The following is an 18,080-nucleotide window of genomic DNA, read 5'->3' as shown; positions in this document are numbered from 1 at the left end:
TACAACGATGACTCCCATTAGCCCCGCTTTCAAGCGTTTATCATCGCTAGAATCCTTAAAAAAAACACGCGTCTTCGTGTCTTTCATATCGATTGTGAACGATAGGCAAAATTCCAAAAAAAGTGCAGTTCCCCTTTCAGACATTTTGTAGAATCTTAGCAGATGACTATTGAACAAAATAGACTGAACTGAATTTTAGTTGTCAATGTAATCTGTTATAATGATTTTAAATTTAAAGTAAATACAAATCTTTAAATAACTTGTAAAACATTAATAATCCAATTATAAACTAACTACATATTTTGTTGGTTGTATCTTTTATGCACACACTCCTCCAATAGACAAATCTACTTGTGGTCGCCAAGAGTTGGCGACCAGATGGGATGCCCTCATTTACAAAGTAATAATTATTATATATTTAATATTTTCATACCTAGAATATCAAGACCAACTTTATAAAAATGTTTAACATGAAAAGTCATTTTAGACATTAAATAACACCTACAGAGTCATCTTTACAAGAAGTAAGTGAACTTCAAAGCGCGATGTGACGAGGGACGACTGACTGCAGTCAGCCCTATGGCCCCTAGCGTGTTACACAAATAATATCAAAAGGCCAAAATGGGGCATACAACAAAAAACAAAGGTCATTTTAAGAAATGGGTATCTTTTATTTAAAAAAAGCTGGACACTATGTATAAAAGACAAGTCACAGAGCTAAGTTATCCCACCTACAGTAGAAAGTTTATACGTTTGTGTGGACTAATGCAACGCTTAGGAAGTCAGACTGCGATCCATCCACTAAATAAATCTAATAAATGGTTGTTGCAAATCAACTGATTTGGGCACACCGTAAACATGACACTTTGTGAATCCAGTTGTTTGGTTTTGGAGCCACAGATCAAGCAAGAAAACCCAAACTACTTTGTAGTTGCATCCTGTTTTGTTTGTTCAGAAAAACATGACGGTGCCGGCACAGATGGAGCATTCATAAATAAAAATTATGACCTTTTTTCTATTATCTTCATTACTAAGCTGCCGCATGGAGAAGATAAAATGTGCAAAATATTTCACGGTCGATGCATGAAACAGCGACCCGAGTCGGATAGGATGGAAAAATAAATACCCCTGTGCTGATACATGAGTCCCTTTGAGAGGAAGCCTTCATGAAGACCTCCACTGTGGAGGTGTACAAATACAAACAGGATTCAGAAATTCTAAGAAAAAAAAAACTAAATTAATGCCATTAAAGTGGAACAAGGGGAAGACGTAATATTTACAAGTTCTTCTTCGCCATGATAGTTTGTGAATGAGAGGTGGAGAAGGAAAGAGCAGGAAGTGATGTAAAAGGGTCGTCAGATGGGATGTTTGGGAAGACACAGGAAAATGAGCACCGTGGTTCTTTGGTGGCCAGTGAAGGATGAAGGGCAGAGGAAGAAAAGTACCAGTAAGGCCGAGGTGGGGGAGGAGGTCCATGATGACCAGCAGCTAGCAGCCAGGCAGGCAAAAAAGCACCTTGGCCACATGTTAGCACCGTCTAACAGTCTCAGGTTTAAAAAGTCCTTGATCATATTTATATATAATATAAGATTTATTCTATACACACCTGTACACAAAAAAACACAAAAAATCCCTGCAGCGTGGTTGAGCGTTTTGTAGTTTAGTTTTTTTGTTTTTGTTTTATATTCAGTGGCCCCAGCCCATTAGGTGGCTGACACGAGCTTTCTCCGTCATGCGGCGTACTCGTCCTGAGCGAGACCTGCCTAAGTTAATGCGGTCTTCCTTGGACCCCTGACCATCGTCATCAGACTCGTCCTGGTACACGACTGTCCTGCGGCCTCGGTTGCGAGTGTTCACCTGGCGAGAACTTCCTGGGCCTTTTGATGAAACTGCTGCGATGTCCTCCTCTTCTTCCTCCGCTGGTTCCTCCTCCTCTTCCAGTTCCTCCTCTTCTTCATCTTCCTCTTGCTGATCTGGTTTTACATTTCCCGGTGGTAGCTGCTCCTCTTCTTCATCCTCCTCCTGTTCTTCTTCTTCTTCTTCTTCTTCTTCCTCTTCTTCATTGTCCTCCTCTAAGGGCTGCTGCACTCGTGCTTTCTTAGCACCCTTCAAGATGTCTTCTTCTTTATGTTTTCTCTTCCCTGAGGTGGTCAGCCTGCCCTTCAGGGAGATACGCAGCGACAGGCATGGCGCTTTGCTGTAGTCGTGATCACCGCCTTCCACGTATTTGTCCCCCTCGCCGTCCGAGCTGCTCTCGCTGTCAGTCGATGACGAGGACGACGACGAAGATGAGGACACGGAGGATGACCTGGACGATGAGCTGTTGGACCGGGACTCCTCCCCGTCATCATCAGATTGAGGCAGGTCTGGATGGTGGCGCTGCTCGGAAACGATCATCTGTGGCAGCTTGAGCTTGAAACCTGTAACAATTGTTGACAGTTAGCAACATTCAACGCTAATCAACATGAACATCAAACCCTTCAAGAGAGGAGAAACGCACACCAATGCATTTGTATACTCAAACGCCGCGACCATCATTAAGGATAAAGAGGATGCCTTTAAGCATGGTAAAGAATGGTAAGGATAGGGATGGTACCTTTCACAATTGAATCTTGGGTACCTGGGAATCGATAACGGTACTAATTTTCTGTACTTATGTGTGTGTTCATGTGTTAATGAATGCTAATTATTTAATAATAAGTTCTCATTTTCTAATGAAGCACTTGAAAATAAGCGGATTCTGATAACTGTTTTCTTATTACATTTCTGTGTCTCATTTGCAAGTATTATATAGTAGACTTTGCATTAAGTTGCAATTCCAGGATTAGATGGCAGTAGTGTAGCGACTATGGTGTGTTGCCTATCAATGAAGCAGTCTTTGCTATTAAGCTGACTGTCCCAGTCTAGTCTTTTGTTGTGCACTACAAAGTGTTTATACTGTAGATATTGTACTTAATACACAGCAGCTGTTTGATTGTAACATGCATCTTTGTTGTAGTTTTTTCATCACCAAATTTAAAAGTCTTGAAATCGCCACACAAAATTGCAAATGCTAACCAGTAGCATTTATATAGCAGAGTCAATGTACAGTAAATTAGCATTAAGCTAGCACATTGTGGAAATGTGGAGCCATACTTTACGCTTGAGTGCTTTCTGTCGGATATGTGTGCTGTGTGAGTGCTGGGTTTGCTGCTAAGTGTTAGAGCCTGTGACAAGTATGCAACTGGACGCGACGTCACAGGCAACATAAGGTACTGAAATATGGTAATGTTTGATTTTACATTAATTCATACCTTGGTCAGTACCAAATGAAGTACTCATTCCCAGGTAGGGAATTGTTGTCTCTTTTATATTAGTTTCATTTAATTGCTGTATTTAGTGTTTTTAATACTGTATTTTATGTCCATCTGTACAGTGTGAGTGGATTAAGTGTTACATTAGGTATGAGTTCCAACTTGCACTAAAATTTGTCTCACAACACATCGAACAGAACTTTTTCATAACATGAAGATGCTTCGTACTACAACATGACAACGTAAATACACCTATTGTTCATACAAATGACCCCTTAGTGTTTAAAATGTTATGTCCACAGTGTATGTCGATGTCGACTCAAACGGGCACTTGGCAATAAGAAGAACACAGTAAACTGGAACTTGATGAGTTGGTGGACATTAGGTGTGCTACGATACAGGGAACCCACAGTACGGTACCTCAGCTTTTGGTACACGATAGGCTTAAGCCAATAAATATATCAATTAATCGAATGAAAGTATGTCTGATTCTGATAAATGAAAATAAACTTGATAACTTTGCCGATATAGATAAATTGCCATGTGTGTTTGTTCTTAAAATAAAAGGTGGTCAACTTAAACTAGCTACAGTGTAGTACCAGTATGGATAGGTATATATATATATATATATATATATATACACACATACACACACACACATACATAAATACATATTATATATATATATATATACATACATATATATACACACACACATACATATTATATATATACATACATAAATATAAATATATATATATACATATACACACACACACACACATATATATATACACATATACTGTATATGCACATATATACTGTATATATACACACACACACATATATATACACAAACACACACATATATACGTCTATATACACACACACACACATATATGTATATACACACATACATATACACACACATATATATATGTATTATATATATATATATTATACATATACATACATATATATATATATATATATATATACACATACAATACAAACACACACACATATATACGTATATATACACACATATATATATATACACACACACATTTATATATACACACACACACACATATACTACACACATATACACACACACATATATACACATATATATATACACTGTATATATATATATATATATATATATATAGTGTATATATATATATATTTTTTTTCCCCTCACTATTATGCTATTATGATATCATAATACATGTTTTATGATGAACGGGTAAAAGGGTTGTAGGGCTGAGTCAAGGTGAAGCTTCTTGTACCTGATTTTTTGGACAGCTTTTTGCGATTTTGCTGGTTTCTGTTCTCGTTACTTGTCTCTGAACTGGGAGAAGAAGGCTGGTTGTCGTAGTCTTCTTCTGTTGCTAAGTTGCTGCTTTCCTGGGCTAAATCAACATGACAATGTTATCCTAAGCCACACAAATTGTTTTATATTGGACAGACAGTGATTCAAAGAGGCGGTTTGTTTTCAATATAATACTTCATACCCTGATGAGGTTTCCGAGCACGATTCTTCACTGATGTCTGGGATTTTTTGGGCTGCAACACAGTGTCTGACTTGTGCTTCTTTTTGGAGCTGCACATTTGAAAACAGAGGGGAGATGCCATTTATATAAATCAGTTGGAGATTCAATGGCCCCAAACAGACAGCCAGAATTTTGGAAACGTCATGTTTTGCAGTGACGTAAAATGCAGTACTGAGTACTGCTCACACTGCAAAACTAGAATTTATGTCAAAAACAGAAACAGTAACGTTCAAATAGTCCAGCTTCGTATCCTAACATGTACCAACTCTGAAATATAATGATTTTTTACAGATTTGACAAACTATAAACTGCACCGGTAAAGTAAAATAATTTTTTCATACATTAGCTGCACTGGAGTATAAAGTGCAGATTCATGTGTCGTGAAATTAGATATTTCCATAGAAATATTTTGTAAATGTTCATTTACCTACCATAATTTTCCCATACGGTGCCTGTAACAGGGCAGTAAAATAGCTGATCAAACAAAACAGAAAAGTCATTGATGTCTCTTCATTAAGTGAATAAGATGCTCTCCTTTTTTGATAAGGTTCAAGATGTTTGTCAAGATTCTTCTTCCATGTAATTTGTGAACATTTTTAGTTTGAACAGTTTCTTAAAAGGTGTATCATTTTAGTACATTGTTTGATTTATTTGTTTAATCCTTTCTATAATTCAGCCGTTCGTAAAAGAAAAATCCATAGATTAGCCACAAGTTTGAATAAGCCGCAGAGTTCAAAAGTTGGGGAAAAAAGTAGCGGCTTTTAGTCCGGCATATATGATACCTTATAAAACATGCTATGTTCATGTTGACCTGGCTATAAAATAGTATTTTGAATTAAAAAAATAGTTGTTTAATATTTGAGGGCCAAGATATGTATACAAGCAAACCAACAGGTGTAGCCAGATGACTTCTTCCTATTGCTCACACACATTCAAGTATGGTCACAAGTCAATGCAGCAGTCATCAGACAACTGTAAATAATAATAGGAATTTAACAGATATCTAATTTACCGATATTCAGAATGTGTCTTTGATTTTGATTTTGACAGCTTGTCTTATATTTAGGCCAATTCAGTAAGTGAAACAACAATAAAATTTGACATGCCAAAACATCATTTTGTTTAATGCGTTTTGGCATGTCAAATGTTGTTGTTGTTGTTGTTGTAGGAAATAATATTCTTATTTTTATTACAGTGGTACTTTAAGAGTGCCCCAAATTTGAAAGTGCTTGAAGATAAGAGCTGCATTTTGGCTAATTGTTATGCTTTGAGTTGCAAGCAAAAACTTATAAGAATCCCCACCATCAGTTGGCCTAGTAAATGCCAAACTGAACCCCGTAAAACCCACCCAAAACATTAGCTTATAACTCGTGACAGACAACCACGGAAAGGAAGAAAGCGAGTGTGAAAGACAGTGCTGAACAGAAGAAGTGAATGACATTGGTTGAATTTGGGAATTTATCAAAAACCAGATTCTGTGTGGAATCAACTTGGTGAGGCAGTTGGGGCATATTGTTGCTTGTATGCACCATGCTGAGGCAAAATGAGTCTAATATCTAATAATATCTTATAGGCAGACAATTATTTGTGAAAATATGCAAAATCTGCTGTAGGTGTGTTTGATGGGGAAGCAGCAGTAAGAAGATTCAGTAGAAATCCATTCTCTAAGGTAAATACTGTGATGTTATGAGCTAGGGGCTATGGGAACTACACTACCCAGCATGCAACAGTGGCAGAGGATGTAGCCCCATGAAGTGTTGTTGTATGTGGCCATGCCGGGAGCTAGTAAGTGGTGATAAGCACGCTGTGTGAGTAAACGTTAATAACTCAGCCAATACGCCTCATATGCATTATTTACAAACAGACAGATAACACAAATACTGTACATTACTATTACATTATTTTATAAAACTACCGTAGTTGTTAGTACATTATATTAAAGTTAAAAGTTAAAGTACCAATGATTGTCACACACATACTAGATGTGGCGAAATTATTCTCTGCATTTGACCCATCACCCTTGATCACCCCCTAGATGGGAGATGAGGGGAGCAGTGGGCAGCAGCGGTGCCGCGCCCGGGAATAATTTTTGGTGATTTAACCCCCAATTCCAACCCTTAATGCTGAGTGCCAAGCAGGGAGGTAACGGGTACAATTGTTATAGTCTTTGGTATGACTCGGCCGGGGTTTGAACTCACGACCTACCAATCTCAGGACGGACACTCTAACCATTAGGCCACTGAGTAGGTATATTGTTTCTATACATATGTGTATACCTAAAGTAAGTTTTTCTTCCTAAAATGCATTTTACATATCTGAATTGTGCTGTTTGAGGGGTGATGCACCAACTAAATTGATTTCAATTCATTTTAATGGTGGTCTTTTTTCGAGCACTGTCGCAGAACCAATAAAGCTTATAAGTTGATGTACCACTGTAAAGGATTACATGGCTTATTTAAGGTAATCCAATAAGTCTCAATGTTTTAAATATCTTTTCATAGTATAACAAAATAGCCAATTCTCACGCAAATGATCTACAATTTTAACAAGGTGTAAACATTTCTGTGTTCATGGTTAAAAATTACATTCACACACAATAAAAAAAGCATTTTTGTGGAAAATAAACATTTGTGATGCTTTGTAAAAATCGGTTTTATAATTACAGAATTATTAACTTAATTTAATTTATATTTTTTACCATGTTTTTGGAATTTTTATAAATAAATATTTTGCTTGTTAACATGACTGAAACAATACGATTATTTTATTTTATTTGTCTCACGTAGTTTATTTCACCTTGCATATCAGATTTAATAAATACCGTAATGATAAGCAAACTGTTTTGCAGTGTTGTTTGATTCGTTTTACAATTTGGTGCTGAGCAAACATTTGCGTATTGTTGTGTTGTTTGTAATATGTTGCACAATGTAAGCAGCAGTGGAGTAAAGAGCAAAGTATTGTCCGGTCTGAGTTTATACCTCATAGTTGACGAGCTGCGTCCATTGTGCAAACTATTTCTGTAACTCTCTCTTTGACGAGATCGTCGTTCGTTTTGAATGGCAGACTTGTAGTCAGATATTATGGAGATTATGTTCTTTTCAAAGAAGGCAGACAAGCTGAGGGTCATGGTGTAGATCTAAACAGAAAAACAACAAAACATTCAGAAAATACTTCATTCAGACATCTTAAAAACAAGTTTTTCGTCTTTACCTGGGATTTCTTGTTAGGTGTATATGCTTTGGAGTTGCTAAAAATAAGGCGGACATCTTTGGCAAACTCAATCGGGTTCTCATAATTCCCAGCGGCTAGTGTCTCAGACACAGTACCCAGATCCATGGGTGTGTCAATAATGTCTCGATAGTCCTGAACAAAGTAGATCATTTAAGTTGAATTTGTTATCATTGCGTGAAACTACAAGATGTTCCTGCTGATTGTTTTACCAGATACTCTGAGAGATCCACTGGCTGTCTAAACGGCTGAGAATCAGGGGATAAGATCATCTTACGCAGCAGCTTTCGACATTGACCCTGCCACAGTCTCACATCTAAAACCACGCCACGCTTTTTAGGGTGGTTTTCCTGAAATCGAGGAAAGGACATCTTTGTCACTGGAAATAATTCCCCAAACTTTTTTTTAAAGTTTCCTGGCAAACTAAGGATAAAGATGAATCGTTTTGTCTCACCCGATGTCCTGTGGATGTCCCTGGAGTGTCAGAATCCACATCCAACTCTACCTCCTGCAGAGGACCATATAAAAGCATTATACAAAAATAATGTTTTTTTACTCTCGCCTAATGATGGGTATTGTTTACATTTAAACTGATAACAGTGCCAAAATTAGTACTTTTCAAACAAAAATTTTAAATAAACACATTTATATGGATTTGTGCAACATGCAAGTTAACCAGAATACTAATATCAATAATTCAATCATATAAATACAGTGAAACCTCGACTGAACCTTATTGTAAAAACTTTTCTATTTACAAATCACAGCCCGAACAAAAATATGCTTTAAAGTACAAACCTTGTTTCTGCATACAAACATTTCATGTCTTGCAGTGCGGCCATTTTGTGCCCCGCAGCATGTTCATTATGGGCGGACTTATCGTTTGTCAGCTTAGAGTTGAAGGTATAACCTACTGTGCGCAGTGCTACTTTGTGTGCTTTTTAACTGTTTTTTTTTAGCCTTTTAAAAGCATTGTTTTAATTTTGCTAGATTAATAGGAGTCCAAAGAAAGCAATGGACAAGCAATGTGTGGTTTGAAACATTCATTTTACCGACCTCCCTTAAGACCCTGTATTCCGCTGCACGCCAAGAGTACAAGGTAAAGTGAAATACAATTTTTTCTTCCTAATCAGTGTAGCCAGTTACTGAGTTTTATGATCTCAAACTAAGTGCATCACAGGGCTAAATACACGAAGTGGCATGGTAAAATATGAAGTTAAGGTTGGAACCCATTATTCATGTTTACTTTGTTTGTTATGGGGAACTTTTATTCAATATACAAATATTTATATTTACCACCAATTAATTTTGTAAATTGAAGCTTCACTGTAAAATTATAACTAGATATTAATTAAATAATATGAAATAAACATCCACAACTAAGTGTCATAATTAGAGCAGTAGGTGAATGCCCCTTACTGGCCGTGACCATGACTGATGCATATAGCGGAACCAGCAAAATGAAAGTGAAAAGGGTTGTTGTCGTGTTCAGGTCGGCACTAAATAAAAGAGCGTCCAACTTTATGTGCCTGTGTCATTTCTTACGAGACGATATTTACACAATATCAGGTGACCGAGTATACAATTTTTTAGCACCAAAATGAGGCAACAACAGCTACTTTTTTTTCTTGGTGTGGGTACAACCGATTACATCCGTATCGGTGCCATTATGGAACCAAGTTTTGGTACCCATCCTTTTCCCAGTACTAATGTCTCACCTCATCTTCTCCACTGCTGACATCACACTTGAGTTTATGATAAAGATTCAAGATGTCTGTGCAGCTCTGGTCTCTGGAACCAAAGAGGAGTGTTACCGTTACCACAATGTCGTATTGGTTAAGCAGTCCAAGCTAAAACCTTCATTAAAACACACAAACACTTCAGTACAGCAGCCAAAACTGGAGATTAAGAGTTGCTGATGGGCTAATGAAGATATGTAAACTTGTTACCCAATGTAGTGGAGGAGAACATCCGTCACCACTTTGGCTGCTGCTACAATTGGGCTCTGGGGTTCGTTGAATGTGCGGGCGTTGTGTTCAATGTAGCGCACTTCCCACATCAGAGCGGAGATGCGTCTTGAACAGAGAAGAGTAACAGCCTGTCTGTATTGGTGGATTCAGAATGTGTCTAAGATTTCTGCTGAACTTGCAGGAAACGCTCTACCTGTAGAAACGGTTCTCCAGGCGTTTGTGGATTGTGCTGATGTCAGTGGGATAAGCCACCACAGTGCAGTACAGAGGATACTGTTGTAGATTTACAGGTAAAGCAAATGCCTTTGCTACATCTGTGGAACAAACAAAACAAATTAATATGTAAGGAAGTAAGTTTTGTGCATATGATAATTAATCTATTCTATTCTATCCTTTAAACTCCTTATGGGACTCACCCAGTGTAAGCAGCTGATCAATGCCATGAATGATTCTCTCACATTCTTCATCGCGTGTGTGAGCTCCCCACTCTCCTTCTTGAGGCTCGTAGAGCAGAGCTTTGAGCTCCTCCTCTGCCACCTCCACACCATCACCCACCTGGTCAGGTAATGCAGCTGGAAGCATTAAGGAAATGTCAAAGACAGGAGTTGAATGATATGGTGTAAATGTGTTTGCCTATACTGTATACAAAGAATAGATAACACTGGCATAACTAAAAAATATTGTACAAGACATCTGCTCTATATTTTCTTCTATTTTTACTTATGTTGATTTTATCAGGACTCGCAAATCTGTGCACACTATGTAGCTGATCATTCTTTCCTATATGCCTCTTTTGTATTCCCGTCTCTGGTGCGTCCTCTATGACGAATGAAATGACTGAATGAACATTAAACATACTATTATTCACTTTTATTGAAAATTGAAAAGTGTTTTTCATCTTTTTTATCAAAGAATTGGTCATTTATTTGGCCCCGCGTTGCCCTATTTTGCAGCCACACTCAATACTAAAAGCACAGAGACTGAGTTACCAACTCATGGGATTTTTTGTTTCATTCTGCTGAATGATACACGGACAAACAGACAAGTTAGTTGTACAATACCGATATGGTGTATGAGAACTCGGGCAAATGTTTTGGTGAACATTTTCCTTCAAGATTAAATCCTCAAAAATTGAGTCATCCCAACTGCTTCATTACCACTGACCTTCCTCAGGAATAGGTTCCATGTCCCAAGGACTCATTTTCTCCTGCTCACCATTATCCCACCTGATAAGACAAAGTCAATTCCCCAACTAAGACAACAGATTTAAAAGAAATGTATTGAGACTTGATTAGCTAACAACAATTTTAGCATTAACTTATAATAGTTAAGATTGTGGAAAACCAAATAATATGCAATTACTTGACTGCAAAGCACTGAAAAAGGCTGTCTGGATAATCCAGCTGTAAAGGTTCTTGGTCTTCCACCGAACCAAACCACCAGGCGTCATCAATGATGCTGCGAAATCGCATACCTGCATAAAAAAAATTAATAAAAATAAAATAAAATAAACAAAGGGGTAAAAAAAGATAGCAACCTCTTAAAGTACACTAGCCGAAAAACTGCAGTCTTTCTTACCTGGTTGCCAGTTGTGCTCTCTAGCCTCATTGTAGAACTGCTGCAATACCATGAAATCTATGACATCAGGCATGTCATGATACCTTTATTGGAGACGGAGGAGGTGAGTGAGAAAATAGATTTGAGCTACTGTGATTAATTTATGACTGTTTATTTACGCTCACTTTAAGGAGAAAGAGTCATTCGTCATTTTCCCTGAGACTGGGTCCAAAAATGCCAGTTTTAGACAGCAGAGAGTGGGAGGTCCAACTTCATATTTAAGTCCGACCACCTTCACCGATTCCTGGTCCTGCAATAATCAGGAGAAAGTGGAATAATTTCGATTCATCTTGATAAAAAATAATAACTTTTTAATTTATATGGATGGATGGGTTGTACTTGTATAGCGCTTTTCTACCTTCAAGGTACTCAAAGCGCTTTGACACTACTTCCACATTTACCCATTAACACACACATTCACACACTGATGGAGGGAGTTGCCATGCAAGGCGCTAACCAACACCCATCAAGAGCAAGGGTGAAGTGTCTTGCTCAGGACACAACGGACGTTGTGTCCTGAGCAATTGGCCAAGTCCTACAATTGTATTGTATTTTGAATGCCTCTGGACATCGCATTGAATGTTTTTTTTTGCCATTTTAGGCTTTAATTTTCGCAAAAAACATTTAATGACTTTTAATGCGTTTTTTTTGCCCTGCGGAAACCCAACAATTTATATTTTTATTTTAGTAGTGTGTTTTTTTTACTTGAAAATGCATTATTTAAGCTAACATTTTGTTGAATATGACTTTTTTGACTGTTCATGGGTAGAGTATGATTGGGCGGGTTGACGTAAAAAAAAACAAAAAAAGTTTGGTTATCTTCGCCCCACGTATAAGTTGGTTTACCACTAAAATGTTGCCCCAGGTTTCGTATACTATCTGTTTTCGTAAGGCCAAACCTTTTGCATACGACTGCAAAATTAGCCACTATGTAACCGAGGAAAGTGGAAATTGCCAGCACTTTGACAAAGAAAGTGAGAAACACTATAAAATGGAGTAATACAATATGGGGATCACTGAAGTCAAGCTTGAGTAAAAAGGCTTTGTTCAAAGTCCACAGGAGGAAGTGACGCAGTAAAGAATATCCATCCCTTTCTCTTGGAGCTGTAGCATCCGCTGAGGAAACTCTAGAAGACACGGGACGCGAGGATATGAGCACACAGCTCAGGAATGGAGGATGTTTGACGTTCTTCCCAGCATCCCCTTCTACACACGACTCACCAAACACTGATTGAACTCTTTGTGTCACCTCCTGTTATTGTCGACGGGAGCTCTATTGATATATCTTCTGCATTTACACTTCAATTTGCCTTCAAATTGACAGAGCTTTACCACACAAGCCCTTATTCCGATGTGTTAACAGTTAAAATTATATTTGCAAAGGCATTTGCTGACGTAGCCCGAAAAATGGAAATGCCGCAAAGATCTAACATAAGGTTTAATTTGACCGTATTTCAGTCATTTCTTTATATACTTATCCAATATTGGGTTCAACTGTTTGTTTTTGAGGATGTCTGTGCATCGTTTGCCAACATTTCCAAACTTTTGGGACACATATTATCTTAATATTTGCATGAAGAGTGCAGTGCATGGTAACACTGGATATATTGTTTCTTCTTTAGAAAAACACAAGTTTAGAGCACTTTGCTGAATATAACTGGAGTATTACATAAAGCTAAGGATTGCCTCTTTTATGTTGTCATACTTCACTCTTAAATAAAAAAAACATATGATTGAGTTAAGTGTTGCTTGACCGACAAAATAATCAAATGATTAAATCCTCAAAAGGTGACTCAGACAAAAACCATGGAATTATTAATGTTTAACTCATGTGCGCACTGAGAATAACAAAAACAACATTATCCATGTGTGGTGAAAGGTTGCTAAATTATAGCCAATTAGGCTCTCTGTTGTGTCTGACCACATCACATCTCAGTACAAGTGGTTGCTGTGGCAACATAGACTGAGATTAACAATTTTGCCTTGTAATAAGTCACAAAAGGGCTTCACGGTGGCAGAGGGGTTAGTGCGTCTGCCTTAAAATACGAAGGTCCTGCAGTCCTGGGTTCAAATCCAGGCTTGGGATCTTTCTGTGTCGAGTTTGCATGTTCTCCCCGTGAATGCGTGGGTTCCCTCTGAGTACTCCTCCCACTTCCAAAGACATGTAAAGCGCTTATATCTCATTTTGTATGCGCATAGAGACTCAAGAAAGAAGGGAATATACTGTATATGTGTGTTAATACAACACCTCTCACATCATTTTAATGTACGCAAATAAGTTGAGTTTTAATTCTTAATTATGTCTTTACATACTTTAACAATCCGCGATAACTTACATGAGTGCAGAATAAATAGTTGGCACCTCCTAAAAAGTAAAAATACACCATATTGGCTTATAAAATGAAGAGTCTCACCCTGAGGTTGAGTTTGTTCCATGGTTGCTTCTGAGGGTTGATACTGTAAGCTTTGGCCCTACGGACCGCTCGAACGTAGGCCTGATGGCCCTGCTTGAAGTAGATAAGCTGAAGAAAGACAAAAGCTCACACCATTAACGCTAATAACACCCAACGCAAACTGAGGATGATGTCACAATAATTATTGGTATCTTTAAGGTCACTGTGTTCATTTTCTACCTCATCTCCCATTTGCGGGACAAACGGAGAGCGGTGTGGGATGGTCTCCATTACCCATAAAGGTGGAAGCCAAGCCTCAGCATCAAGTCCACCCAGAGAGGTTGTGGGTTTCTGAGAATAAAAACAGTGTTTAATTATATACAGTATGTCAATTCTTAGTGCACATTTGTTTACATCGAGGTGAAAGATTCTCCAACTTACTTGTTTGGTCTCCTTGGACTTTTTCTTCTTCTCTACACTTTCCTTCTTTCTTGTCTCCTTTTCCTTGTCTTCACCTTCCTCCTCCTCAGAACTGCTGTAACTTGAGGGCTGGACCAGCCTCCTGCTTGATCGCTTCGGGGGCTGCAGGTTGATCCCTGCATCGGCGGTCCAATCTGAATACTCGCTGGAGGAGTCACTACGAATGGAAAGACAGCCATTTGTCATGTCTCAAACAAGAACAGCATTAGCAGCACTCCAGAAAAAGACCCTCACCTGGAGCTACTTTCACTCTGCCACTGAGCTTCACTCTCAGAGGACACATCGCTGGCACCTGCTTGCTCCACTGCCTGATAACAGACAGAATTTATACATATATGACGGATAAAAGGATTACAGTTTTCTGCCTTGTAGTCATCCATCCATTTTCTATACTGCTGGTTGTCATTAGGTCACGGGTAACAACACCTAATATGACATAACATTTCAAGAAAAATATGATTTAAAACAGAGGTCACCAAACCGTCGATCGCAATCTACCAGTCAATCTTTGGGACCTTACCGGTCGATCGCAAAAGTATCAGGAAAAAAAAGTATTTGTATGACATCAGTTCGTGACAAGTCCACCCAGGCAGTGACCAGCAGACCTGCAATCAGGCAAGCATTTTAACACCTGAACAAGCACACAGGCCTCTGCCTCTCACTCTTCAGCATCTCCTCTCGTGTCTTTCGACACCACGGCCACACCCCTCTGAGTACGGTGGCCCAATATAAACGCGCATTTCATGATGTGCTCAAAAATCATCGAACTGCAACATTAAACAACTCTTCCCTCAACCACGACCATCATCACTTGCTTGCGATGGGAAGCTAACAAAGATGGGAGGTGAGGGGAGCAGTGAGCAGCAGCGGTGACTGCGCCCGGGAATCATTTTTGGTGATTAAACCCCCAATTCCAAAATATCCTTCTTGAAACTGGCCTTCCAAATATATTTGTTGTCTTGTGTAATCATAAAAGATGCAGATGAGGCATGTTGGCTGAGTTCGTAAAGTTTACTCCACAACATGGTCATCAATAACATCCAGCTGCCGGCATGGGTAAATTCAACAACCTAAATGGGGTTACTGTGCATGTGCTTCACTACTGTGGCATGCTGGGTAATGGAGTTCTTATGTTACCCAGCTCATAACATCACAATATACTGTATATCTGCCACTTAATCAAAATTTTGTTCTCCTTCTTTGTGGGTCAACACTTCCTGCTAATTTGCAACTTGTTATTGGATACTCACTTGAGTATACAATCACAGTCACGTTAACATCAGGCTACCTAGAGAAGCTACAGTCAACAACTTGTGATCTAATTGGCTATCGCAACTGTCTCTCAACTCTGTGTGTTCTCAAATTCCACCGCTAACAGTCCCGGTGGGCATCCAATCACAGGACGCGTAAATGTCACATTCAACGTGAGGCCATCTAGAAGGCCTTACTGACACCAACTCGTGATCTGATTGGCTATCGAAACTGTCTGTCACTGTATGTCCCCGTTCACTTACAGTGCACAGACGCCTACATTGTTGATTCTGAAGGCCTCAAGCAGATTTGGTACAGCATGGCAACATAAGCTAGCTGAATTCTGATTGGATACAAACTGTAACCCAAAAACAATAGCACTGGAAGGAGCAGAATATGACATGAAGATAATATGAACACTTTTAGATATTTAGGGAAAATAAATGTTAAAAATAATTTTCATCTTCAATTGTGATCAAGATTTCTGGTAATGTTAGGCCAGAAGAGAAGGCCTTGCTGGCCCTGACGGCACACCACTGTTTAAATGTCACATAAGCCTAATGTTCAACTCTTTAGATTAAAAAAAAGAAAATGTTTTATTTCCTTACTTACTGTATATAAATAAATAATATTAAACTTTATAGGAGTTGTATTTAACTATTTTTATGTCATTACATTTTATGTTACATACAATTTAAGAAAAGTTAAATTCTTAGATTACTGCATTTTTAAATGTTACAAAAATGAAATCATTATTTGGAACCTACGTCTCTCTCACTGTCGGAGTCTACATGGTTGTCAGAAGTACGTTCATGGCCACTCCTATTTCGTGGAGGTAGGACTTGAGCAGAGCGGGTCTGATATGTGTGGTGCTTCGGCTTTTTCTTTGTCGACCGCAGAGTGCGGAGGCGTGTCAAAGGTTTTGTCTACAAAGTGCAGAAAGAAAAAATAAAAACTACAGTGAGACAAAAAGTGGTATGGTAAAAATAAGTGGCTGGGTCGGAATTCAAACCTTGGGTGGACAAGTTATGGGTTTTTTCCTCCTCTCTGAGTAGTACAAAGAACATTCCATGTCACTCTTGGCTTGTCTGCTTTCCTCCATGGCTCTACGGAAAGGAAAGGGTACCATCCATAAATCATACCTCCAGAAGAACAGTGTTCATACAGCCTAACCTGCTGCGGTCTTACTTTAGTATTCCTTGCGGCACCTCATTGACAACTACTCTATGGCTCCAGGCCAGCAGGTCTCGCTCAGTGGCCACTTGACTCCGCAGTGAATTATGCTGCATCTGCCACACGCCATCTACCTGCCCACTCCTGCGAGGACCCACATTTGGTGAGGACGCAAACACGTCGACTGCATCACCTGTAAAATTAAGAATGAGAAAGCTTGTTATAAATTTAATTTATATATTGATAAGCAAAATGAGGTAAATAGTATGATACGTTTCTGGTCATATCTATTCACTAAACAGCCCTCTGAGGGCAGCCAAAATTGCAATATGGCCCTCAATAAAAAAAAAAAAGTTTACACCATACAGCGGTGTGGTTCTCAATTTTTTTTCACCAAGTACTATAAGTACTATCAAAAAAAACTACCACCATAATCACCAACATTAAAATACAGTAGGATAGTAGGCCTAAGTAATTATTAAAAACAAGGCTGAGGTTATATTTAATAAGTATATTAATTATTTTGGTCACTATAACATTACACACAGCTTCAACAGTAACAGTGTTTGAATATATAGGAAAATAAAATGTTGTACTTTAATCAAGTGATTCTTGAGGCGTACCAGTAAATGGAGCCCGCGTACGACAAGTTGAACCCTAACCACAGTTTGAGAATCACTGACATACAGTATGCATCACAGCTTAATAATATGTCAATGCAAGATGGCAGTGACAATTGAAGAGAGAGGATTCTGGAGGCAAATCTAATATAATAATCACCCACTTTAAAATGGCTCAAGAAGACGTAGGATTTTGCAATGCATTGAGGGGTTTGGTAGCCATTGTTGCTGGACAAAGTTTTTGTTAAATGGCTGTACCCAACCAGCAGTATTGTGAGAGAGAGCAACAAACTGGATTAAAATGAAAATAAACTGTAGCCTATTCCAAAGACTCACTAACTTAAAAATATATAACATTGATAGAATTGATCCTCATGAGCACCACCAATAGACAAAATCTGAGCAAGCTGCTGCACGTATCTTGTATGTTGGTTCTCAAGAGAGTCAGTTTTTATAAAGGCTGAACATTTCGGAATACTACGTCACTAAAGGCTCACGG

General features: G+C 38.4%; 1 protein-coding gene across 1 annotated transcript in view; it reads right to left on the bottom strand.

The window, feature by feature from the left end:
* Positions 1-650: 650 nt before the first annotated feature.
* LOC133550666 (bromodomain and WD repeat-containing protein 3-like) overlaps positions 651-18,080 on the bottom strand; it is a 36,161-nt gene continuing 18,731 nt past the window's right edge. The window contains exons 19-40 of the mRNA XM_061896608.1: positions 16,977-17,154; positions 16,801-16,894; positions 16,556-16,714; positions 14,772-14,845; positions 14,499-14,694; positions 14,298-14,408; positions 14,079-14,186; positions 11,790-11,914; positions 11,626-11,708; positions 11,410-11,521; positions 11,212-11,273; positions 10,464-10,619; positions 10,241-10,361; positions 10,027-10,152; positions 9,796-9,868; positions 8,532-8,585; positions 8,290-8,427; positions 8,060-8,212; positions 7,828-7,985; positions 4,811-4,899; positions 4,586-4,708; positions 651-2,420 (exon numbers count right to left, since the gene is read on the bottom strand). Coding sequence (XP_061752592.1) covers positions 1,687-2,420; positions 4,586-4,708; positions 4,811-4,899; positions 7,828-7,985; positions 8,060-8,212; positions 8,290-8,427; positions 8,532-8,585; positions 9,796-9,868; positions 10,027-10,152; positions 10,241-10,361; positions 10,464-10,619; positions 11,212-11,273; positions 11,410-11,521; positions 11,626-11,708; positions 11,790-11,914; positions 14,079-14,186; positions 14,298-14,408; positions 14,499-14,694; positions 14,772-14,845; positions 16,556-16,714; positions 16,801-16,894; positions 16,977-17,154 — 3,227 coding nt within the window. The 3' untranslated portion in view covers positions 651-1,686. The remainder of the gene's footprint in view (positions 2,421-4,585; positions 4,709-4,810; positions 4,900-7,827; positions 7,986-8,059; positions 8,213-8,289; positions 8,428-8,531; positions 8,586-9,795; positions 9,869-10,026; positions 10,153-10,240; positions 10,362-10,463; positions 10,620-11,211; positions 11,274-11,409; positions 11,522-11,625; positions 11,709-11,789; positions 11,915-14,078; positions 14,187-14,297; positions 14,409-14,498; positions 14,695-14,771; positions 14,846-16,555; positions 16,715-16,800; positions 16,895-16,976; positions 17,155-18,080) is intronic.

Source organism: Nerophis ophidion, linkage group LG04, assembly GCF_033978795.1.
Source record: "Nerophis ophidion isolate RoL-2023_Sa linkage group LG04, RoL_Noph_v1.0, whole genome shotgun sequence".
Taxonomy (NCBI): Eukaryota; Metazoa; Chordata; class Actinopteri; order Syngnathiformes; family Syngnathidae; genus Nerophis; species Nerophis ophidion.
The sequence above is the reverse complement of the archived record's forward strand: the minus strand, read 5'-3'. Positions and strand labels throughout refer to the sequence as shown.